Source organism: Trachemys scripta, chromosome 1 (genome assembly GCF_013100865.1).
Source record: "Trachemys scripta elegans isolate TJP31775 chromosome 1, CAS_Tse_1.0, whole genome shotgun sequence".
Lineage (NCBI taxonomy): Eukaryota > Metazoa > Chordata > Testudines > Emydidae > Trachemys > Trachemys scripta.
The window spans coordinates 137,206,923-137,233,334 of record NC_048298.1 but is presented as its reverse complement, the minus strand read 5'-3'; the positions used below and the strand labels follow the sequence as shown (position 1 = coordinate 137,233,334).

General features: G+C 48.3%; 1 gene segment (V, D, J or C); it reads left to right on the top strand.

Annotated features, from left to right (window-relative positions):
• The first annotated feature begins 11,160 nt into the window (after positions 1 to 11,160).
• On the top strand, positions 11,161 to 11,745 carry LOC117874892. The segment is given in 2 exon segments: positions 11,161 to 11,277; positions 11,387 to 11,745. Coding segments are annotated over 2 exon segments (450 nt in total).
• Positions 11,746 to 26,412: the final 14,667 nt, after the last annotated feature.

The following is a 26,412-nucleotide window of genomic DNA, read 5'->3' as shown; positions in this document are numbered from 1 at the left end:
GACTCCTCGTTATTTCAGGGAAGTTCTCTGACCTGTGTTATACAGGACGTCAGACTAGATGATCACAAGGGTCCCTTTTGGCCTTGGAATCTATAAAAAATAGTGAGCTTTTATCAAGCTGTCTTGAATAACAATAGCAGTGAAGCCAAGGCAGCATGGGTCTGGGTATGCAATTCATCAGGTAGCCCATGATGCTGTCCATACCGTCCAGGCTTCACTGTTATTGTTATTTGATCTAGCTAGATCAAAGTTAGCTCATGTCTACAAGTGCTGCAGTCACACCTCTGATTGCAGCGTAGATATACCCTAATCCATCTTGGAAGGCCTGCTGATTACACACCAGGGATCACAATATGCAAAGATTGAAAACTCCCATGGAATAGGCAGAGTCCCGTGAAACCATCCTCCTCCAAAGTGAATGTGGTGGTTTAACCCCTGTCTCACTCTGTTGTGATTTGAATGTGGGTCTCCAGAGGTGGGGAGTGCCAATGTACTCCTCTGTGCATGTACACGCGTGAGCGTGCACACACATATGCACACCCCCATCTTCCTGAACACTTTATTCTGTAGAACAGTTTTCACGCACACTGTATTACAAAAACTCTTTACAGAGATAGATAATAGTGGAGAGGAGGAGAGACAGTCGGAGACAAGGGATAGAAAGATACATTTTCAGCCAAGATATGAACTGAGACTGAGGGATAAGAAAGTTGCGAGAGATGGTTCAAAAGTTGTAGAGGAGAAGGATTTATTACCAACAAAGATAGGGAGAGACAGCTAGGAGGCAAGTAGTAGATGAGCAGATGAGGTGAATAAAGAAAGAGAGGATCTGTGAAATAGCTTGGAACAAGTCAAGTAAGGGGTTGGGAGAGGGACAGCAATTTTGAACTGGATCCTTAAATGACAGGGAGCCAGTGGAGGTATTTGGAAATGGGCTGAGCCTGCCTTTTTTGAACATGTGAAGAGTCAGACAGCAGCTTTCTGCATGTGCCCGAGTCTGGAGAGCTGAGACTCAGGGACACCAGAGAGAAAGGAGCTGCAATGGTCTAGGTGAGAGGAGATGATGGAGGAAAGTTTGATTTAATGGGGATTCTAGTGCTTCTCCAGCTCTTTCATGGGGATCATGACATTCTTCTCACTTGAGGTGTATGTGTATGTGTGTGAGTATAGCACAAAATATGGAATTACATCTTTTCTTTCAAGAACCACATGTGTTCCGTCCAGAAAATACCTTGCATTTTTGTAGCACAGCAGTGACACTCAGTGGACAGATTTGTTATTAGAGAGACAAGGTGGGTAAGGTAAAATCTTTTACTGGACCCACTTCTGTCAGTGAAAGCTTTCAAGGCTACACAGAGCTCGTCTCCAGGTCTGTACAGTTCTGTGTAGCTCAAAAGCTTGTCTTTCACCAGCAGCATTTGATCCAATAAAAGATATTATCTCACCCCCTTGTCTCTCTAATATCCTGGGACTGTCATAGCTACATCAACACTGCAAACAACAGTGGAAGCTTTGTTATTGGCAGTTGATGATGGCTATTTCAAGTATTATAGCCTTTGCATTCAAAGGTGCAAAAGCACTTTAAAAATCGATATATACAGGAATTGCTATTCCCACCACTGAAATGCAGCCACCTCTAGATAGGGTATGTCAACTGTTTAACAGAAGAATAGGCAGAAAAATCACACACACACACAGACACACAGACACACACACACAAATTGTAAAAATTCCATTGAAAAATCAAATTTTGAAAAATTTGAATGATCTCTATCTAACAGTGCACAACAGTTGAAGGCAAGAAATGAAGAATATCATATCCAACTGGACTTGTGGAGAAAAGAACTGGAAATTGGCCATCATGTCTCTAATGTTGCATGGGATTCCCTGGTATTCTATTTGATTGCAAATGGTCTTTAACTAGTGCCCCAGTGTCATGTCAGGGTTCACTGTGCTACATTGAATGTGGGGATGATTTAGTAAAGGGTGTTGTCAGTACTGAGCCCAATGCTCCAGTGTGGTGATGGGGATGCTGTGCTGTAGGCAGTGATGTGGGTGACTACAAAGAACACTCTTCCCTCTGAGTCACTCCATGGTCCAGTGTAATGCAGGATGGGATGGTTCTGCTGCTTCAAATTGCTTTGAACAACTCCAGCTGCTGCCGCTACATCTTCTGGCAAATGCTTGGGTGTGCATAGAGGAGAAGGTCAGCCCTGGGTCCTAAGAGAGGTGTGAGTTAACCCATTCATCTACATGGGGAGCTATTTCTGAAGCCTGATGTTGGCAATTTAAACGTTCAGTGTTGTTAATTATTTAACTACTAGTCTTTTACCAGAAACAGCCTGCTGTTCTGGGACTGTGGCTGGAGCTTGGGAATTGCAGGTAATGCTTGGGTACAGTACCAGAAAGTCTTTGTCCCATCCCACCATCTGACCCCCCGGAATAGTCTACCCACTGCTTAAAGGCCCCTCCCCCAGCCTGGGGAGGAGCTACTGAGCCCAGTACTCAACTGAATATGTGGGACAATGAAGAAAAAAAACAGGAACAGGTGTGGGGGGTCAAAGGGCTAAAACCAGGGAAACTGGAAGGGGACACCAAGCAGAGAACCCCAGACAGCGCCCGCTGCTCCTCAAAAACATCCAAGGAGCCAGCGGACGCCACCCAGAGGAACTCTGCCCGGATGCATGACTGGATGAAAGAACGAAAACAGGCCCCACAGTCGCAGGCTGCCCCTCAGCCAACCTCCTCTCCCTGGTGTTATAAATGGCCACTTTGGCTATGGCTAGGAGGAGGTTGACAAGGAGATCCTGCGACTTCATGGGGCCACGGATGGGGTGTGCATAAATAAGCAGGTGCGGGGAAAAGTGCAGCTGGAACCTCAACAAGAGGTTCTGGAGGAGCTAGAAGAGGGGCTGCAACCTGGTGCACTGCAGATACACATGCGCCAGGGTCTCCCGCACACCACAAAGAGGGCAGGCATTGGGAAGAGAGGTGAACTGCACTAGGTACACACCCGTGCTCATGGCTCCATGAAGGAGCCAGCAACTAATGTCCCCGGTGGGCCGTGGAACCAAGGTAGAATACAGGCTGGCCCACCGGGGTCCCTCACCCTCTGCAGCTGGTAGAAGATCCTGCCACTTGGTGTTGGGATAGGATATGAGGGTGGGGAAATGAAGAGTGTGGAGCATAAGCATGGAGATGGTCCTGTGGCGCAGTTCAGAAATGAACCGGCTGCAAATCGCACAGCTGTCTCAGGATACAAAGGGGTGGGGACTGAGAGGGCTCATGGGGTAGGGGCCCAATGAAGAGATCCGGAGGCCCTGGGTTGAGGGGCGGGCGGGAGATACCCTCTCATAGGACCCGCTCGAGAAAAGACTGAGAAGTGGGCAATAAGGCTGCCTCCACCTCCTGAAGTATGCACCAGGGAGTACCAAGGTGGAGAGCCCCATTCGCCAGCCAAGTGCAGAGGGATCCACCCAGTCACCCCAGTCGTAGTCCAGGAGGTCTCCGAGTCTGGTAACTTCCACTATGACCACCTTCTGGCGCACTGAGGGCGACTCCAACACCTACACACGAAGATGAATATTGTGTGGCAGGGGCTCCACGAGGATGGCTGCCATGGACCTGGTCACTGAGACCAGCTTTCAGGTCCGGAGGAGGTCCTGGTAGAAGACTGGCAGCTCAGAGAGGCCTCGCGGAAGACCTCTCGGATGGAGATAAAAGAGCTGCCAGTCATATCAGAGCCCTCGGAGGTGGCAGAGGAAGGTTTGCGCAAACGTACTCCACGCCGAGCTACCTGCACCATAAAGGAGTCCCTTCAGCGCCTGGAGGCAGAAGACATGGATCTGAGCATGCAAGCATGTCAGGCCCTGTCCTTCCTCCTCCAGGGGAAGACGCAGAACCCCCACAGAGACCCAGTGCAGCCCCGGCCAAAAGAACTCCAGAACCGGCTTCTAGAGCTGGACCAGGAACCCCGGGGTTGGGCACAGGGTGTTGAGCCAGTGCCAGAGCATGGACAGGACTAGCTGATTGAGCACCACTGCCCTCCCCTAAAGGCAGAGGCACCGGAGCAGTCCTGTCCACCTCCGCAACCTCTCAGCCACCCCGCCCTCCAAATCATGCCAGTTCTCCAGCGGAGAAGGATGTGTAGCAGAAAGATAAATGCCGAGATAGAGCAGTGGACCCGCGCCCCACCGAATGGCCTGAAGCGTGGGTGGGAGGGAGCTGTGGAAAACAGGTATATTAGCCCTAGAATGATAAGGGCCCTTTTCCTTATAAGCTAAAAAGAGTTTACCTCAGCTCAACTAGGAACACCTGAGTCCAAATTAAGGGCTGCCTGGGACCTTTAACTCCTCCCCTCCCCTCTTTGATGAGATAGGAGGAGGCGGCTTCTTCAGGGGGAGAGGGAATCAACCTAACTGACTGCTTCTGTGTAGGGGAAGGACGGACACACACACACACACACGCACGCGCACGCGTGGGCGCAGTTGGAAAAGGTATCCACCTTTTGTTTTGTGAATTTGTTTCTTTTGTTTGTGGAGGAGCACTCCTTGGGCCTGCCCCAAGGCCTACCATGAAAATATTGATCAATAAACCCAGAGTGGGAAAATAAACACTGTCTAGAGTAGGGCTGATTTACTCAAGTCCCCACTCCCCACACATCACTAGAGGGGGAAGTGCTAAGTCCAGTCAGACAGAGAAAGTGCCTTGCCACAATACACTGTAAGGTCTTAGTCCTCCTGCATAAAGCCTGACTACCTGAGCCATCTCCTCTCACTGTGTCCCCCTGCCTGGCAGCTATGATGGATCAGCGCAGATCTGCTGCCAGGTTTGGTCAGGATCAGGCTAGGGGCAGGACTTTGCTGGGGGAGTGTCCTCAGCTCTTGAACACCCCCAAAGATGGTCCTCAAGGGTCCATCCCTGACTGTCTGTCTTTAGGGTACAATGCAAGGTCATACTTGTTTATTTCAACAGGACTGTCCTTGACTGATTTGTGGCCCCCTCTGGTGACTAAAATCTGATATTCAGAAACTGAAGCATTCAAAATGAGTGTCTACTTTTGAAAACTGGCCCATTATTATTGGAAATATTTGTACTGGGGCAGCTTCCAGATACACTTGTCAGATGGGGCATTTTGTGTATGCAAATATGTCTGAAGACGTGGTCCCTACTTTGAAGCGCTTAATAAACCTGAGGAGCCAGAACTAGAATCCTTGTTAGGACTGACCGGAAACTGGAATTCCTGTTCTGCGGACTTCACAATTTTAAAAAAAAGTAGTTCTGCATTGGAATGAAAACTTGCAATTTCAAAATTTCCCACAGAAATGAGGGTGGGGAAAAGAGTCCAAAACTTCTTGTTTTGAAAAATTGAAATAACATTTCATTTCAACTTTTTTGAAACAAAAAAGGCTGGTGGACTACCAAGAAACCAGGATCCTAGAAGCTCTGAGAGCTCTGGCTTGAGCCATGGCTTCCAGGGTCCTTGCTCTGTGACCACCTGCCAGGTGGACAAACTGGCAGGAAAGATTAGATGTCATAAGTGACAAAATTGATACATTTCCACAATGTTTTAATTTCAACAAATCATCATTTTCCAACAGAAAAATGTTCTATTGGAAAATTTCCAACCAGCTCTAATCCTGATTCTTGAGGGCCTAAAGACCACAGACCTCTACCAGGTTTCAAACCTCTACCACATGCACTAAAGGACATTCCCCTTAGTATCTAGTAACAGGTCTCGTCCCCTCTCTGTGTAGCCACTTAGGGTACATCTACACTACAGGGGGGAGTCGATTTAAGCTACGCAAATTCAGCTACGTGAATAGCGTAGCTGAATTCGACGTATCGCAGCCGACTTACCCCGCTGTGAGGACGGCGGCAAAATCGACTTCTGCGGCTTTCTGTCGACGGCGCTTACTCCCACCTCCGCTGGTGGAGTAAGAGCGTCGATTCGGGGATCGATTGTTGCGTCCCAACGGGACGCGATAAATCGATCCCCGAGAGGTCGATTTCTACCCGCCGATTCAGGCGGGTAGTGTAGACCTAGCCTTAGAGAGCAGTCTGAGCTTACACACATGCTAGCAGAAAGCCAGCATGTTACAACAAGAGATGTGGGCACTTTGTGAATTATGTAGGAGGATGGGGAGGGCGAATTTTGAATCAAAGCTGGCAAGAAACTCAGCTCAGTCTGGCCAGGAGTGACGGGGGCACTGGTACACAGGAAGTGAGCAGCATTCTGCAGCTCCACATAAAGAGTGTAGGGGTTTCTCTTATATACAGGAGGCCCTCAGGACTGATGGGAAAAAATGCAGACTGCCCATGCAGTCCTTTCTATTATGAAGCTGGTGCTTGGTGACTCTTGATGGTGACAAATACAGTTCCAGATAAACACTCTCTCTTTCTGTCTCAGTCACCCCTTCTCTTACTGGGTTCATTCTGAATTCTAGACACCAGCTCCACACAGATCTTCCAGACAGCAGCCCAAGTCCTTGGTAAAAACTATTGGTGATTTAACATCCCTGGACTGCAGTGTGGAGGGGATTTCCATGTCCTATATGTTCTGGTACTGGCAGCCTCTCACCTGTGGGTCACTAACACTGTTCTGCTACTCATTGATGACAGGATTTGTGCATGAAAACTCCCTAGAGCACTTTCAAGGCAGGAAACCAGTGACAAAATCCCAGACTGGCAAGGATCCTTCTTGACCCCAGAGGAAATGATACAGCTGTATTGCTGAGCCTGGAGTCAGCAGAGAGCCTGTTCCAAACCCCTCCTAGGGTCCAGTAAGCATCACTGATACAATAACCCAGCCCTGAGAGGGGCTGGGAAGGGCTGTTATTCTGGAAATACCTGGGGCCTTGTGGAAAGCCACATGGAGAGTGTGCTGCTGTCAGCCCCGTTCAGCATAGGTCACGTTACTGAGAATAAAGTACAGGCAGTTAGACCACATCCCTGGCTGTTGAGTGGAGCCGCAGAGGTTCAGCTCTGCTGTGTAAGCCCTTGCTGGTGGGATGTTGAGAGGTGTTGTGGTGGGGACAGACACCAACCTGCTCCCCTGAGCATCTCCCCAAATTAAATACTCCAGACTGTTACCCTTCCTAGGTTTGTGGAAAGACAGGCCTGGCAGCTTCCAGACAGCAGAGAATCCGATTGTGCAAGCGACTGTGAGAAGCAAAACATAACCCCCGAAACACCAGGCTGCTCTGCAAATGAACACTGAGTCACTGGCTCTTGTTAAGGGCTTGGAAGGATAGTGAGGTAGGCAACACTAACTTGGAAGAACAGAAAAGCTTTCCCGGAGGTGGGAAGGCAAGTTTCCTGTCTTGGAAGAAGCCCTAAACTTTCCTGCTACCTGAAACCTTCCTCCATCCCTTAGAAGGAAACAGGAGGAAATTGTTTAACAGCTTTGTATGCAGTGGCATGACGTATCCATGCAGGGGCAGCAGAAGTAAAGAGTTGTGAAATTTCATCCCTGTGCTGGTACAGAGAGCAAATGGAGACATTTTTGCCTTTCCTATTCAGAGCTGCTGAGGTTGAATCCCCAGCCCTGAAAGCTGACTTAGCTTGTGTACCCCAGCTCAGAGCCCTCTGGGGCATGGCAGCAATACAGAATCAATAGGGCTACTCTCTGGCCAATCCACCTCCCACCCGCAGCACTAAAGCCTCCTGTGTGAGGTGGGAAAGGGGATTGACAGCCGGTGGGAGCCATTTATGCTGGGGTAATCCTCAGGTGGCAATGAGGCTGTTTTGCAGCTCCTTTGTGCTGCCATAACAGACCATGGTCCCAGAGACACTTCTTAAACAGCAGGTTAAGTAAGCTGTATTTGAGTTGGTCCCTGTCCAAGAATGAAAAATGGCTCCAAGAGTGAATGTTACCCAGGCCAGAAACCCCTGTCTTATAGGATTACCATGCCCTTGCAGCAGACATGCCAAACCCACAGAAAAAACGCAGAAATTGGGCTTGTTTTTGGCTTAATTGGCTTGTGAGTTGCTTGTTGGCTAGTTTTTCACTTGTACCTTGTTGCTTGATTGGCTAGTAGCTTGTTGCTAGTTGTAGCTTGTTGCTTCTTTTTTTTGATCGGCTCCCAGCAAGCAGGAGCAAGGGGGGGCAAGCAGGGGCAAGGGGAGGAGAGAATCAGGGGTGCACAGCAGGCCCACCACAGTCCTAGACTGCATGCCGGGGGGATCTAGTCACATAGAGTGTTGGGGTTCTTAGGGATTGGCTTGTTTTGGCCTTATTTTGAAATGGGATTAGCTTGATTTTTGGCTTATTGTGAAAGTTGGGGTGTTTATTTACTGCATGAAAGTTGGCAACTGTGCCTTGCAACTAGATTTTGGACCAACTGATGAGGAAGGTGTAACGTAGCAGACAGCTCACACCACTGTCTCTATCTTGAAGGTACTCAAGAAAAAAAGACATCCCTATCTATGTCTCTCTCCCTCCCCATAGGAGCTTGGTGGTTAAGGTAATTGTGACAGGTTTGGTCACAGAGACCCCCTTGGGACTGTCACCTGGTGTGCTGAAACTACCTCTGAGCCCATTTTCCCTGCCAGCTTGGGACTTCAGAACCCTGTCTTGTTGAGCCAGACACTCAAACCTGCTGCAACACAGACTCAGAGTCTGAACCACACCCCCAAAGCTGCAGACTTAACTGAAAATGGCTCAGCAAGTACTCCTGTTTCCAGCACCCAGACACCCAGCTCCCAATGGGATCCAAACCCCAAAATAAATCTGTTTTACTCTGTATAAAGCTTATACAGGGTAAACTCATAAATTGTCTGTCCTCTATAACACTGATAGAAAGATATGCACAGCTATTTGCTCCCCCAGGTATTAATCACTTACTCTGGGTTTATCAATAAACAAAAGTAGGATTTAAATGGTTCCAAGTAATAACAGACAGAACAAAGTAAGTTACCAAGGAAAATAAAACAAATCACGCAAGTCTAAGCCTAATACATTAAGAAACTGAATACAGGTAAATCTCACCCTTAGAGATGGTCCAATAAACTTCTTTCACAGACTAGACTCCTTCCTAGTCTGAACCCAATCATTTTCCCTGGTACAATCCTTGTTAGTTCCAGCTCAGGTGGTAACTAGGGGATTCCTCATGACTGGCCCACTTTGCTCTATTGCACCTCCTTATATATCTTTGGCACAAGGCAGGAATCCTTTGTCTCTCTCTGGGTTCCCACCTCTCCTTCTAAATGGAAAAGTACCAGGTTAAAGATGGATTCCAGTTCAGGTGACATGATCACATGTCACTGTAAAACTTCATTACCCACTTGCTGGCACACACATATAAAGGAAGGCTTACAAGTAAACAGAGCCATTTACAACCAATGGTCCTGGTTAATGGGAGCCATCAAGATTCCAAATCACCATTAATTGCCCTTTTGCATAAAGCATATTCCAGTTACATCATATCCACACTTATAAACATATTTTTATAAAACATATGGAGTGCAACGTCACAGTAATCATGGTCAGAGAGAAGGCTGGCTGCAAAGAGCATTGCACCCTAGAGCCCTGAACTGCAATGCTGGGATTCATGTGGTTGGAAGATTTGCCAGCCTTCATATCCTGGACTATCAGGCCTTCATGGCCAAAAGGCAGGTTGAGCTCTGGCGTTAGTCAAGTCCCTTCCTCAGGAGAAATAACATTTGTTTAAAAAACTAATGCTTGAGGGTGAGGTTGAGGCCTGGCATCAGTAGTTTTGATATGGGTCATACTGTAACCAGGACCTCAGCATCTGCTTGGTTTAAACCAGCAGTTCCAGAAAATACTAAATCCTCTCTGGGGAATGGGCAGAGCCCTCTCTAGACAAAGATTACCCTGCATTCTTTTGAGCCTATGTCCTGTGCAGACCTTCCCATGGCAAGGGAAGGAAAAGAATGCTGGCAGTCATATTGATGGCTAGTTTCATGGGGTTCAGTACCCTACTATGTGGGGCATTTAGCCTCTGGGGCTGCAGGGGAAGCTAAAGAGTACAAAGTCCCCTTTCCATAAGCAGCAACACTTGAAGGGTTTATACAGGATTCCTGATCATATAGGCTGCCACTTTGTGCAGCCTGCCAGTATAGGAACTCCCTATTGGAGGCAGGCTGAGAGCCCTTTATATGTTCTGGCCCCACCTCACCTCAGACACACAGATCCTGAGCATTGTTCAGTGTGACGGGTGCTGCTTGGTAGTTGGTGGGGTATTGCTGTGTTGCCAACTCTCAAGCTTTTATCATAAAACTCACAATGTTTGGTGTTATTTATTAAAGCCCCAGCTCCTGGAAGCAAGTGATTTTTCTGAAAATCAATCCTAGCTTTCATTTAAAAAAAAATCAAATATTTTGTCTTTCCTGATTGCAGAGAGAAGTTTGCAGAATGTGACATGAGTGCATCCTAAAGGCTCTGAAACCAGAAGGCAAAGAAAAAGAACCCCAAATGTATTCCTTGTTATTTTAATCTCATGATTCTGGGGGCCTGACTCATAATTTTTGAATGGATAGCAATACAGGATGTGCCTCCCTATAATCTCTGTCAATCTCCTGACTCTCTGTTGCTTCCTTGATCCCAGTTGCTTCCTCCATGAAATGCTAAAATCCAGTGTGCTACTGTGCTCTGGATCACTCGGTATGCAAGACCATGACAATAGTCTACAGGGCTACAGCCTGCTCTGCCCTGGCATCTCAAAGGGGAGGTGTCCACTAGCCATCAGCAGACAGGCTGGTGACCATCAGAGGAAGCCACGAGCACTGTCCAGCCATTCAGGAGGCTCTCAGCATCCCAGGCACAGGCAGCTGACCCCTAGGAGAGGAACTGGGCAATGGAAAGAATTTGGTTTGTAGAGAGGAGGCTCTAATCCACAATGGGAGTGAAAAGGAATCTATTTAAAAAACACTGAGCCAGAAGAGTTCCTTAATAAAAGAGGTTTGGGGATTGGAAGAGCAAGGGCAGCAAAACAAAGGAATAATATGACTTCTGCTTTGACAGGAAGAGGGAAAGGGACTTGAAGAGAGTTTAGGGAAGGGAGTGGGATAGAAAGAAAGCCAGGTAAAAGGAGAGAGGGAGACACATGGAAGGCAGTTTGCAAGGTACACAGTCAGGGATTGGAAGGTGGTGTATAAGGAGGGAACATGTGGGAGGAGAACTAAAAGGATGGTATCAGAGCAGACTATCCGGCCTTAGAGAGACGATGCGTCCGGCTCTGCGATCAGTGAGTTTGCAGGGCAGGAAGATGTCAGAGTGGCTGTGGCTGCTTCTCACCCTCCAGACCCTCCCGCACTGTAAGGGGAGAACTGAGCGATATATATTCTCATTGCCATTTACCTGCCTTCTTTCTGTCAGACTCCTTTCCTCTTTCTTTCTCCATTCATCTGTGTGTCTCATTCACAGACGGGCGCTCTCAGACTCTCCACCAGACCCCCCGCTTCATTTCTCTGCCCCCCGGCTCTAAAGTCCAGCTGGACTGTTACCTGCAGGGATACAATGCAGAGCCCTGGATGTATTGGTACTGGCAGCCTCCCCAGGGAGGAGCCCTGCACATGCTCTTTCTCTCCAGAAGCAAGGATTTCATTGATGACAGTTTGGAGAAACACTTTATTGCTGCCCGACCGACCCAGCAGAACTTCACGCTGAGCACAGACAGCCTCTTCCCCAACGACACGGGGCTGTATTACTGTGCCTGGAGCCGCACACTGAGCCAAGCGGGTGCAGCCTCTGGACAAAAACTTCCCCTCCCCCTGTCACTGTGAGGAGCTGAGCTAAGATCAGGTTTCACCCACTAGCTCAGTCCCCTGCCTTGCCCTGCTCCGTTCTCCAGGGCCACCCAGAGGGGGGAGCAAGTGGGGCAATTTGCCCCAGGCCCCGCAGGGTCCCCCACGAGAGTTTTTTGGGGCCCCTGGAGAGGGGTCCTTCACTCGCTCTGGGGGCCCTGGAAAACTCTCACGGGGCCCAGGCCCCCGGAGCTTCTTCCGCTCCGGGTCTTCAGCGGCAATTTGGAGACGGGGGGTCCTTCCGCTCTGGGACCCGCTGCCGAAGTGCCGGGTCTTCGGGGGCAATTCGGCGGCGGGGGCCCCCCGACGCCGAAGACCCCAGCCCCCCGAATCCTCTGGGTGGCCCTGCCGTTCTCTCCAATGGACACTGTGATTCACAGCCCTACATTTGATGATTTAGTTGGGGATTGGAATGATTTATTTGGGGATTGGTCCTGCTTTGAGCAGGGGGTTGGACTAGATGACCTTCATTTTGCAACAACTTTTTGTTGCTCATTTTTATATGTTGTGTTATATGGTACATTATAATATCATACAAAATAAAAAAGTCAAAACTGAAACAAAATGTTTTGTTTTGAAATGAAACATTCTGATCAACCCAAAACACACTTTTATTTTTTTATTCCTTTGCCAAGAATTTCAAACTTTTAGCTTTCACTCCATTTGGAATAAACCAAATTTCAAGATCTCAAAATCCCTTGTAAAACAGAACTTCTGTCCTTTGCACAGCTTGATTCACGAGTCTAATGGACCCCTATTAAGAAATGTTTCTTTCTCTGTTATATTGAACACAGACTCCCTGACACCCCTGTTCTGCTTTAGTGTTTAAACAACTAACAGATAACATTCTGTGAGCAGGGTGTATGTGCTGGCGGGAGTGGGGGTCATTAAACCTCCTCTGAAAAGGAAATGATTTAGGAATCAGGAATATCCAAATTCACCCAGATTCTGGGTATGGCTGGTGTCTGATGTAGCTGCCTGATGCTATCAGGTGTTTCTGACTGAAACCCCCAGAGATAATGGAACTCCACTGCCACATCCATGCTGACATGGCCCTGGGGGAAGGGGACATTTCTTCCCCAAGCCACATTTCAGAATCAGTTTAAACTGCACGTGAGAGGGACAGTCACTGATAGTTAAGCTCTCACCCCTGTTTACATCCTGAGATAGTGAACAGAGTCCATTGCAATCAGACCCTGGTTATGGTGGTTCAGCTAGTACCTCCATTGAGGCATTGTGTGTGCCTTTGAGCTGATCTGATCTGTGTCCCTGAGCTTGCAGGAACACCCAACAGGTGTCCCCCCCATAAGAGGCTGATGCAGAGGAAAGAGGAAATGGCAGTTACACAGCTGCTCACATTAAGGGCAGGAGAGGCAGTTTGAGGATTTATGGTAAGAAAACGTAAGGGAACATGTATTTAGTACCTGCATGGCTCGGTTTTGTGGCAATAGTTTAATGTAAGTAACTCAATTGCTGTTTTGTGCTTTATTTTAGAACATATGGGTCTAATTCTGGACTCAGTGAAATCAAAGACAAAACTCCAGGTGACCTCAATGGCACCAGGATTTCATCTTATATACTGATATAATATCTAATGTGAATGTGTACACTGTATTTACTGAGATGTATATTTGTATGTATATATTTTTCCCTTGATGCTCTGTATCTATTTATCTGCACAGTCCCATTGACTGCAGTGTTAGAACCATGGCTCTAGGATTCAGAGGTTACATTTCCTATATGCTGCCAGTGTATGTCACCCTCACTCCATTCACTGCTCATCTGCAGAGAGTCTCTCTGTTGAAGTGCAGTTGACACAGTTCTGCTAAAGTAACCTGGCCTCACAGTACAGTGCTTTAGTTTTGAGTTATCTCATCCCTAAGGGTGGGATTGGGAGAAAAGAGGTCACTGGTGGGGCTCTTTGCTGTGTGGCAGCAGCAGCAGCAGCTTCTAGAATAGCAGCGAGTATTGCTAACAATGTACCTTCCAACATGGTGAGATGTAATCATGTTACATTGATTCTAGGATCTGTCTGCATGTCCATCTTCCTCATGGGTATTTTGGTACAATGCCGACTCTAGAGACCATGCTGTGATAACAGGTGCAAATAGAACAGCATCTTCTGTTTGACTGAGGGTGAGGCCAGGAACTTCTAGGTTCTTCTTCCTATTTCAGCCTCAGTTTCTTCATCTGTAAAACCCTTATTACCTCAAAGGCTGTTGGGAGCTTGGAACTCCTGTTCCTACTGGAGTCATGGATGCTCGTCCATTAACTTCAATGGCAACAGGGGCAGGCCTTTAATGATGTTGTGGAAAAACGACCACGCGTTGTGTTTGGATCAGAATCGCCTGAGGCCTTTTTATTTTCATGCATGCACGGGGGGTACCAGTGAACTAGCAATCCCCCCAATTACAGAATTTTGCATAGCTTATATGGCATAAAACCACAATTAGGTAATGCATACTTTCTTATCAACATTATTGCCATATTTGGAATACACTCTCCAAAAAAGGAATATAGCTTAGCAAGCTTTCCTGTTTTTCACAGTCTGTCCTACTGCGGTTCCTAAGCTTCCCCAAAACTGTTAATGAGCCATTATGAATCACAGGCTTTGTAATTATAGATAGTTCTGCTTTATATAGATAGATAGATAGATAGATATTCTGCCTCTAAAACCCCTTCTCTTACAATAGTCTTAACTAATGTTCAGGTCTGAACCAAAGTCCAGGCCCGAGCCAACTAAAGTTTAGGCCCTAGCAAACTTTTTCCTCCACAATGATTTAACCTTTGATTGCTAGGTAATATTCATTATGGCAATGACAATCAGACTGGATTGGCTTGGTCATAGGCCAAGAAGCAGAGCTACACGTACAGGATAAGCCAGACATGCACCTCCCCATCTAGATCCCCCTTCCTATTCCTTTTCTTCCAAGTTTAGTTTCCCCTCCCAATATAAGACCCATATCTGTCTGCTATCCCATTGCAGCCAGACACGTGCCTTCTGCCTCTCCTCTCTTCACTGCAGAGAAGTCCCTTTTTCCTTCACTAATCTAGTGGCCCTGTGCTGCCACTGGTAGGTGGGGTGATACATTAGTGAAGGTGCCTGTCATTATTTTATGTGCACTCCCCAAGACACCCATCTCTTGAAATGTATGGCCCCCTATTACTGCCTTGCTCCCAACTGCCTTCCCTTTAAAACATGCCCAGCATTCAATCACACACTGGATTATTAGGGATACCAAGATATGCACCATAATCTACGGCCCTGCAGTGTGTTGGGTGCTGGCACGTCAAAGGGGAGCCAGCCACTGACCAAAGAGGCCATGAGCAACTATTGGGGAAGCCACAAGTCTCCTCTAGCCAAGCTAGGGGGTTCTCAGTATCCTAGGTAGCCTGGTTTGGATGATTCTAAATACAATTACTTGGGAAAGTGGTTTGTACTTTGGAGTGTCTTGGATTAGCCAGAAGGGAAGGTGGATGCTGCATATTTCTGCTTTGTCACTTCTCTGTGTATGTGTGTGTGAGAGAGAATGAGAGAGAGAGAGAGAGAGAGAGAGATCATTTGAAACAATTTAGAGGGAAAGGTCCAGGAACAGGGAAGGTGAAAAGACGATGATCTGTACCTGAAGGCTGAAATTTTATAACCTGACTAAAACTGGAAGGGTTGGAAAGGCCCACTGGTGGGCGAAGCTGGGTAGGAGAGTTTTAGTGACAAGAATATTGGTATAAGCACAAAAATAATGTGATTTTTACATGAGCTGTAAGAGGGAAAGACAGCAGAATAGAAAGAGTGGAACAGAGGGGAGTGTCAAAGAGAAGGAGAGAGTAAGGTATATAAGGGGCTCGGAAAAAAGAGTCACAAATTGTGGGTCAAGAGGAGGAGAGAGGGAACATGTGAAAGGAGAATTTGAATATTGGTGTCAAATGTCTGAAGAGTAGCATATCCGGCCTTAGAGAGACGATGCGTCTGGCTCTGGGATCAGTGAGTTTGCAGGGCAGGAAGATGCTGGAGCAGCTGTGGCTGCTTCTCACCCTCCTGACCCTCCCGCACTGTAAGGAGAGAACTGAGCGATATTTCTCATTGCCATTTACCTGCCTTATTTCTTTCGGACTCCTTTCCTCTTTCTTTCTCCATTCATCTCTGTGTCTCATTCACAGACGGGCGCTCCCAGACTCTCCACCAGATCCCCCAATTCATTTCTCTGCCGCCCGGTTCCTCAGTAAAGCTGGACTGCTACCTGCCAGGCTACAGTTCAACCCTCTATATGTACTGGTACCGGCAGCCTCCCCAGGGTGGAGCCCTGCATATGCTCTTTCTCTCCAGAAGCAAGGATTTGATTGATGACAGTTCGGAGAAACACTTTACAGCTGCCCGACCGGCCCAGCAGAACTTCACACTGAGCACAGACAGCCTCTTCCCCAACGACACGGGGCTGTATTACTGCGCCTGGAACCGCACACTGAGCCAAGCGGGTGCAGCTCCTGGACAAAAACTCCCCCTCCCCCGTCACTGTGAGGTGCTGAGCTGAGATCAGGTTTCATCCACTAGCTTAGTCCCCTGCACTGTCCCCTCCCACAGACACTGTGAGCCACAAACCCAGCTTCTCCCTTCTTTTCTTGAAGGAGGAACATCTGTCTGTGTCATGTTTCATAATTCATCATAGCTATTTGCAATGGAAGAGAGGTCCTAGGCCACATCTGATGCAACCCCTTTCCAGATGCTGCAGGATTATTCCCTGTGATGTACTCACCAGCCTAGGTATAAATGGAATTTCTTCTTCATGTGATGGTCGCTATGTGGATTCCAAATGTGGGTGCGCATGCACACCATGCGCTGGAGCTGGAACTGTTCATAGCAGTGTCCATTGACCCGCAAGTGCGTCATGCATTGACTGTGTGGCATGTCCGAGGTTTTAAGAGGCTGTGCGGCTCGACGCTACTCTAGTTCCTTCTTACTGCCACATGGCCAGAGTCGGAATCTCTTTTCCTTGGTGCTCTTAGCTCACTAAGGGCTGGTCTACACTTAGTCCGGACTTCGGACTAAGGTACGCAAATTCAGCTACGTTAATAACGTAGCTGAATTCGAAGTACCTTACTCCGGACTTACCGCGGTCCAGACGCGGCCGGAAGTCTCCCCCCGTCGACGCCGCGTACTCCTCTCGGCGAGCTGGAGTACCGGCGTCGATTGTGAGCACTTCCGGGATCGATCCGGGATCGATTTATCGCGTCTTAACCAGACGCGATAAATCGATCCCAGAACATCGATGGCGTGCCTCCGGACCAGCCGGTAAGTGAAGACTAGGCCTAAGAGAACTGCTCTTTGCTCATTGTCTGTACATAGTTTTTTGTAGTTGTATATAGTTGTCCCATTAGTTCATAGATAGGTCTCCTTCATTGGACTTTTCCCCTTGTGGGGACTCCTCCACCGGCCCAGGGACTATGCCCAAGCAAGCCGGGTTCAAACACTGCTTCGTGCCTACGGTTCTTGTCTGTAAGCGACAAGCACCAACATTGGCTTTACCACTAGGGTGAAGCTTATATTGCCACCCGCTGCTCCATCTGCTTCTCCTTTCCAGCTTGGACTTGAGAGGCCAGGGAACTTCACCTCCGCAAGTTCCTTATGGAGGAGGCACACATGCAACCAGATCCAAGGACAATGGATCCAACGGACTGGAGCTATGCACCAGCGGTGCACACCTCTCTGGGTCCTTCCCGGCTGGCACTGCCATAACCGCCCAAGGCCCATCATGCTCAAAACGAATCACGGTCATGGGCATAAAGGTGGCTCCCTGACGGGGACAGCCTCTAAATGCAGTGTTGCTTCCCCAAACCATGCTCGGTCGGGTGAGAAGTCACGCGTCAATCTGGATGCTCCAGCGCCGAAGAAACCCTACTCAGGGACCATAAGTCAAAGTACCATTGGTCCCACCACCAACTACAGTGACTGGTCCATCGCCGTCACCTCCGGCTCCATCCATTTCACCAGGATCATCCAGACTTACACATCTGGCCCGCTCCTTCCTCCTGCCCCAATGACCACCTGCAATACCAGGTTCTGCTTCACTGGATGACTCTGGACCTCAACCTACCTGTGGAAGATGTACAGGACCCCCGGAACCAGTTCCTGGACATATTACAACCCCCTGGGCCTTCCCACACTGCCCTGCCTATTCATGAGGCCATTTTATAACTGGCCCAGATGGTCTGGCACACCTTGGCCGCTTGTGCCTCTACTCCCAAGCAGGGAGAAAGTTGGTATTTTGTCCCCTCCAAAAGGGCTGACTTTCTTTTTTCTCACCCACCGCCTAACTCTCTTGTGGTCCATGTGGCAACTCAACGCACCTGGCAGCAGCATTTTAAAAATACTCCCCCCAGTCATGCTGCTAAGAAGCTAGACCTCCTGGGCCCCAAGATCTACACAGTGGGCCTCCAATTCCACCTTGCCAGCTATCAGGCCATCCTGGCCAAGTATGAATTCCTCTCGTACTCGAGGCTTACAGATTTCAAAGCCTTCCTCCCTTTGAAGAAGCAGCAGGACTTCCAGCACTTTCTGGATGAAGGCAAGTTGGTCACCAAGGTGACTCTCCAGGCAGCAGTTGATGCTGTGGATACTGCGTCCTGCTCTCTGGCCTCGGGAGTTGTCCTCCACCATGATTTCTGGCTGCAATCTAGTGGGTTTCCAAAGAAGATCCAGACTATGCTCAATGACCTCCCCTTCGATAACACTCCCTTACCTTAAGGCCTCTTGTGCCACCCTCCTGTTGTTGGGTATATATACCCCGTCCCCAACCTGCAGGCAGCACAGTCATCCTTCCAAATCCACAGTCGTGCCACCTATCAGCCATATCCTCAGCAATTTGGCTGTAGTGTGGTACAAATTGTCTGTAATACCCGGCCAAGTCCAAGAAGGATTGGACTTGCTTCTTTGACTTAGGGACAGGCCAATTTTGGATAGCATTTACTTTAGCCTGTAGGGAGTTGATAGTTCCTTGACCCATCTGATGTCCAAAGTACGTTACCCTTTTTAGGCCTATTTGACATTTTTGGCCTTAATGGTTAATTCTGCCTTCTTTATGCGCTGGAATACAGCTTGGAGGTGTTCCAGGTGTTCTGCTGATGAATCTGAGAATGTGGCCACATCGTCAAGGTAGGCGACTGCAAATTCCCCAAATCCAGCCAGCAGGTCATCTACCAGTCTCTGGAAGGTGGTGGGTGCATTTCACAGTCCAAAAGGGAGCACATTAAATTCATACAGCCCTACATGGGTGATGAAGGTTGACCTTTCCTTGGCTGGGTCATCTAGCGGCACTTGCCAGTACACCTTAGTTAAGTCTAAGGTGGAGATGAATGTCCCAGTTTTTCCAATAGCTCATTTGTGCATTTGTGCATGACATTGGATAGTTCTTTGGGTGAGTTACAGCATTTAGTTTATGGTAGTCCATGCAAAAGCGGATTTTCCCATCTGGTTTGGGAACCAGAACCACTGGAGAGGCCCATGCACTTTCAGAGGGGTGGATTACACCCATCTGTAACATGTCCTTGATCTCCCTTTTTATTGCGGTTTTGCCTTGAGGAGCCATTCGGTAGGGTTGGGCTCTAATTGGGTGTGCATCACCTGTGTTAATGGAGTGATACACCCATTCTGTCTGTTCTGGGTGTATCACTCCATTGGGTGGTTGAAAACATTGGCGCGAAGCTGGTGCACAGCTCCTGGATTTGCTGTTGCTGCTTACGCCCAAGGGTCATGGAAAGGCTTATCTCATCTACGCCACCATTGCTTTTCCCTTCATAGTAGACTCCTTCAGGCCACTCAGCATCATCTCTCTCCTGGGCTGTAAACTGGAGAACCTTGATTTCAACTTTCATATACAGTACCTCCCCGCCCCCCATCCCCTGCTGGGCCCTTTTAAATTGCCCGGGCAGGCTACAAGACTCCTAAGCACGCGCGGGGTGGTACCAGCGGTGACAAAGGCAACCAGGCAGGCATGTGGAAGCCCTGGCCATGCTGGAAGAGCGCAGCCAGCAGCTCGCTGGGCACCAGCAGCCAGGAGCACCACCAGCTTTTCTGCCGCCCTAGGCGGCGGAAGGTCCCGCCCCGAAATGCCACCCTCCCCCAGAGGTGGCAAAAGGTACCGCCACCGAAATACCGCCGTGATCGCCGCCCCCAAATCCCTTTTAGTAGCTGTTCTATGCTTGCTTTACCTGTAAAAGGTTAAAAAGTCTGACTGCATGCATAGGTAAAAGGAAGTGAGTGGGAACCTGGCCAAAAGAGCCAATGGGAAGGCTAGAACTTTTTAAAATTGAAACAAGACTCTCCTTTTGTCTGTCTGTGGTTGTTCTCCTGGAGAGGAGACACAGAGCAGCAATGCTGTAAGAAGCTTTAAGCCAGGTATAAAAAAATCATCAGATCATACCTAGAAACTACTCATTTGAAACCCCAGATATGTAAGTAGATCAGGAAATGTCTAGGAAGACATGATTAGGTTTATCTTTTTTATTTCCTTATGGCTTGTGGACTCCTCTGTGCTAACCTCAGATGCTTTTGTTTTGCTTGTAACCTTTAAGCTGGACCTCAAGAAAGTTATTTTGATGCTTAATCCTTATAAGGGGTTCTTTTTAAAATCTAGCAATAGTCTGAGTTTTTAGATGTATTTTCTTTCTTTTTGTTTTTAATAAAAATTACCTTTTTTAAGAACAGGATTGGATTTTGTGTCCTAAGAGGTTTGTGCACGTTGTTTAATTCGGTGGTGGCAACGGCTGATTTTCTTTGTTTTCTTTCTCAGCTCTTCCCGGTGGGTGGGGTGAAAGGGCTTGACGGTACCCCCCAGGAAAGAATTCCCAAGTGCGTCTTCCTGGGTTCTCAAACAGGGGGTTTTGCACTTGGGTGGTGGCAGCATCTACCAATCCAAGATCAGAGAAAAGCTGTATCCTTGGAAGTTTAATACAAGCCTGGAGTGGCCAGTATTAATTTTTAGAATCTTTGCGGGCCCCCACCTTCTGCACTCAAAGTCCCAGAGTGGGGAATCAGCCTTGACAGTCTCGGATGAGTTTTGGGGAAGACAAATAAGTAAACAGGGATGAGAGTGAGCGTCACTGGGTCAAAAGCAGAAAGCCAGAGGGGGGACACCAAGCTGAGAACCCCGGACAGCACACACTGCTCCCTGTAGGCACCCAGAGAGCTAGTGGATGCGGCTCAGAGGAACTCTGCCCGGGGATGTGACCTCAGGGAGGAGCAGGAAGAGGCCCCACAGTCGCAGAGTACTTCTCCATCCAGCAGCCTCCTCCTGGTATAGTGGATAGCCACCTTGGCCAGTGCCAGGAGGAGGTCTCACGACTTCGTGGGGCCATGTATGTGGTGTTCAGAGATCAGGAGGTGTAGGGAAAAGTGCAGCCAGAACCTGAGAAGGTTCTGGAGGAGCAGGAAAAGGAGATGCAACCTGGCACACTCAATATAAATGTGTGCCAGGGTCTCCTCGGTGAGTCATTGTGACTGAGTGTTCAGCTGTGGTCTGTCTGATGATTTGTCTCACACTCTTGGCAAAAGAGTCTCCACAACAGAGTCCTCCGAAATCAAGGAGGAAGAGGATTATTTTGGTTGTGGGAAGAGTGGAGTGGGCTGAGGGGCATAACTGTTGTGATGGAACTAAGAAAAAATGAATAACAGGCAGGATAGCAAGGTAATATTGTATAACAATACCATCTGTTACAACCTAAAGGAGGGGTTGGAAGCTCCGTTTCTTGAGTTATTTAAAACTAGACCTGGACAAAGCCCCGGAGAATGGGCCATATGGCTGCTGTTCTCAAACTTAATACTGTTCCATTCATGGACCACTTCCTATCACATGGACACCTCCCCTCCCAACTGCCTCATCTCACTCCTTGCCAGTGGCCACTATCACAGTAGGGTACAATAATTAGGACAGTATGAAGAAGACAAGAGTAAAATTAATTTGTTTTAATGTGATGGGAGAGGCTGCCTGGTTACATCCCTACAGTTTTTACCTGCATTGTGACTTTATATCTATTGGGAATATGTCTCCTCCCATTGCCTGCAGCTCCCTCTGCTGCAGTCTGTCCAGGTCACTGTACTCTGGTTTTGTCCCCCTGGCTATTTGCTGCCATATTGATTTTAGTGTCTTACACACATTTGATCACAGCTGAGTTGACATAAAAGAAAATCACAACATGGGATAGCAAGAAACAGCAGCACAGGGGTTGGATACTATTACTTTTTAAAATGTAATTGGTCAGAAAAGCATTTGTAGGTGGTAAACACCCTAGACTGGGCCACAACTACCAAAATTCACGGCTTGAAAGGTATGTTCCTGTAAAAATCCCTTCACAGCCACTAGGTGGTGCTCCTCCTCTACCTGAGGGAATCAGAGCTGTTGTGTCAGGAGTAGAACTAGCTGGAGAACGACAATTCTCTTTTAGGATAACTTTTGAGCTTTCAAAATTTATTTTCATTTTGCATTGGAATGAAAACAAAATGATCACATGTTTCTGCAAAATGGAATTGTTTGAAAATGCCCATTTTCAAGTTGAAAAGGTGCAGTTTTTGATGTGGGTCTCTCTCTGTGTATGTCTATACTGTAGTCATGGGGTGTGAATGCAGCTCGAGCTGAGATACTTGAGCTAGCTTTAATTTAGTTAACTCTGGTTCCTGAACAGTGAAGCCATGGTAGCACGCAATTGAGCCCAGGCTGTACAAGCTTGCCCGGAACTCTGCGTATAACAGGGATAGTCTGTGCTGAAGTTTTTTGCTACTGAGGCTTCACTGTTCAGTATTTGATCTAGCAAGATTAAAGCTAGCTTGGCTATGTCTACATGAACTAGACATACCCTCTGTCTCTCTTGGGGAGTGACCGGACATTCCATCCTAGACCTCAGAAACCTTCCCATCAAAACATTGTTGAAATCAATATGTTTCTGCAATGTTTTGGCTTTGAAAAAACAACATAATTTGATGAAAAAATGTTGTGTTGGTACTATTCCAACCAGCTCCAGTGAAGAGGGCATAGAATACCAGTTGTTTCTCCAATGCTTCAGCCGATAGGGGACATGTTGCTCAGCAGTTAGCACCCTTGCCAATAACTTCTGAGTTAAAGCCACGCACCAGGATTTGGGCAGATAACCAGGGTGTGTGTCACAATCAGTGTAGAGCAGAGGTTCTCAAACTCTGGTCTGTTGACCACCAGTTGTCCATGAGCTTTATTCAGGTGATCCGCGGATAGTTCGCTCTAAGGTGTGCACCTGGGCAGCCGCACACAAGAGAATGAAGGGCCACCCACCTAATTAGTGGAGCCGCGCAGGCATGGCTCCACTAATTAGGTGCCTGGATCCTGGAGAAGATGCACATGTAAGGTGAGATGGTGGCCTTTGGAGGAATAGGGGGTAGGTGGGAGGTGGCAGTGAGGTGTGGAGAGGAGGTGGGGGGAATTTGGGATGTGCAGGGCTGCGGTGGCCAGAGAAAGAGGTGACTTTCCCCAGCTCCAGGGCTGCGGCTGCCAGGGAGAGATGGCCCTCCTTCCCAGCCCCAGCTCGGGGGCTGCCATAGCGAGGCACAGAGGGCACATCTTCGCATTTGAAAGGTAAAACTACTGATATTAAAATATGAATTGTGTGCTTTTATTTGTAGAACAAAAAACATTAATTATTATTAAGGTTTTTTTTATATAGCACTTTTATCCAAAGCACTTTACAATAGTTAGCTAACAGTACAAACAACATTTGGAAAGATCATTAAGTGGTCTGCCGAGAGCCTCAGCAATTTTTAAGTGGTCTGTGAAAAAAAAAGTTTGAGAACCACTGGTGTAGACACACGCTGGGGCAGAAAAGGAGTCTGAACCACAAAGAATAAGCAATTGAATCAACTGATTGTGTACGATATTTTTGTACTATTAAAGTGTATTGAGTAAAGTATTCTATGAAATCTGGCGACACATTGCTGAAAAATATCCTTGTGAAATGTATGCATTAATACTGTATGAGGAATTATGGCTACTCACTGATATTATGCTTTAAAGTCTTTGATGAAACAAAGGGGGAAACAGGTTTTCTCCCAGACAGGAAAGAAGGTTTTGGTCTGCTGCCTATGGTTTACCATGGCTGACCCTCCTGCAGCATTGTAAGAGGGGAGATATGACCCTGGGAAGCCTCTCACTGCCAACAGGCAGAGGTTCCCCCATAATTTAACTCACATCAGGCCTGACACACTCATTGCCCCACACACTGTTGTCATAATATGGATTTCAAAGGTGTCAGGTAAGATATCATATGTAAATTGGTGACATGCAGTATTGTATATTTGCCTATCTGATAGCGTGGTTACAGGCAGACAACAATTAAAGCACATTTACATATGAGGTAAACAAAGCCATCAAGCCAAACAAGGGGAATTCATTTATCATGCTGGAGGACAAAACCATGAGTTTAGGGAACTATAAGTAGAAGCAAAACTCCATTTTAGCATCCATCACTGAGGATAGCACCTTTTGAGCCCATAAAAATTGGATCCCCTAGTCTGTAGGGCTCGAGATGCCGGTAACTTGATGTGAGTAAGGAAATTGCTTTAGATAAAGATTGTAACTTGATTAGATTAACTTTTAGTCACTAGAAAGTGGGTTTTATTTTGTTTTATTTGTATCCATCCTTGTCTCTTTTCTCTTGCTTGTAATCCCTTAAATCTCTGTTCTTGCTTAATAAATTTACTCTTGTTTTATTACAAAATCATCTCAGTGCTGTGTATCAAAGTGAAGGGTGAGTCTATAGCTAACCTAGCAGGCTATAGGGTTGACTTTCCAGGCATCCGATTTTCAACCAGAACGCCTGGTTGAAAAAGGACCCTGGCGCCTCCGGTCAGCACGGCTGACCAGGCCATTAAAATTCCGATTGGCTGCAGTGGCCAGCTCCGCACAGCTCCAGGAAGCAGCTGGTATATCCCTCCAGCTCCTAGGTTCAAGGGCGGCCAGGGGGACTCTCTGCACTGCCCCTGCCCACAGCGCAGGCACTGCCCCGAGCGCTGGCTCCGCAGCTCCCATTGGCCGGGATCCACGGCCAATGGGAACTGCTGGAGAAGTGCCTGCGGACGAGGGCAGTGCACAAAGACCCCTGGCTGCCTAGGAGGCAGAGGGACATGCCGGCTGCTTCCAGGAGCTGCCTGAGGTAAGCGCCTCCTCCCCAACCCCCCTGCCCCAGCCCTGAGCCCCTTCCTGCACCCAAACTCCCTCCCAGAGATGTAACCCCGCATCCCAACCCCCTGCCCCAGGCTTGAGCCCCCTCCCACACCCAAACTCCTTCCCAGAGTCTGCCCCCCACTCATTCCCTCATTCCAAACCCCTTGGGCCCAGCCCTGAGCATCCTCCCACACTCCAAATCCCTCGGCCCCAGCCCGGAGCCCCCTCCTGCACCCCAAACCCCTGCCCCAGCCCAGAGGCTCCTCTCGCATCCTGAACCCCTCATTTCTGGCCCAACCCCAGAGCCTGCACCCCAACTGGAGCTCTCACCCCCCTCCCACACCCCAACCCATGCCTCAGCCCAGAGTCCCCTCCCACCTTCCAAAACCCTTGGTCCCACCCATGAGTCTGGAGCTCCCTCCTGCACCTCAAACCCCTCATCCCTGGCCCCACCCTGGAGCCCACACTCCTAACCAGAGTCCTCACCCCCTCCCACACACCAACCCCTTGCCCCAGCCCAGTGAAAATGAGCAAGTGAGTGAGGGTAGGAGAGAACGAGTGAGGAGGGTGGGATATAGTGAGTGGTGGCAGGGGGTGGGACAAAGGTGTTCAGTTTTCTGCAATCAGAAAGTGGCAACTTAGTGTGTGCACAGTCTCTCTGGAGGCAGCAAACTCAATAATTTCTGTGAGTGTCTAGTGAGAGGGATTGAACACAGCTTGGAGACATCTTGGGGGGAACTTAGGAACTTGGGTTTGCTGAGTGTTACCTGCGAAGTAAGGTTCGGATTGGGAGAGTCTTGAAGAGTTTGTTGGTGAAGCAGAGGCAGAGGGGTGACAGTGTCTTACAGTTCTGGGTGTCCTGAGCATGACATTACAGGGCGCTGCACAAGCAGTGGGGGCCGCAGCCCTTTGGAGGAGATCATTAATTGAATTTGCTTTCACCCTGTCTCAGGGCAGATCTGCACTACAGCGGGGATCGACACCCTGAGATCACTCCACCGGCGGTCAATTTAGTGGGTCTAGTAAAGACCCGCCAAATCGACTGCAGATCACTCTCCAGTCGACCCCTGTACTCTATCCCCGCCGAGAAGAGTAAGGTAAGTCGACGGGAGATTTTCTCCTGTCGACCCTTGAGGTGTAGACCCCGCGGTAACTCCACCTAAGGTACATTGACTCCAGCTATGTTATTCACATAGCTGGAGTTGCGTAACGTAGGTGGACTTACCGCGGTAATATAGATATAGCCTCAGATGGACTATTCAGGTGTAAATTAGATTCTCTGTCCCTGAGAGATGAGAGGAGATTAATCTGATGCCCTGCCCAACTTCCCCAGTTAGGAATCTTGAACACCTAGCCAGGGTCTCAGCATGAGATAACCAGCCCTCCCCAGAGCATGTCCTCTCCCCCTCCCCCAAATGTGGCCCAGGCCCCGCCCATCAGTGCTGGGGTTTTAGTAGCTCTGGTCCCTTCC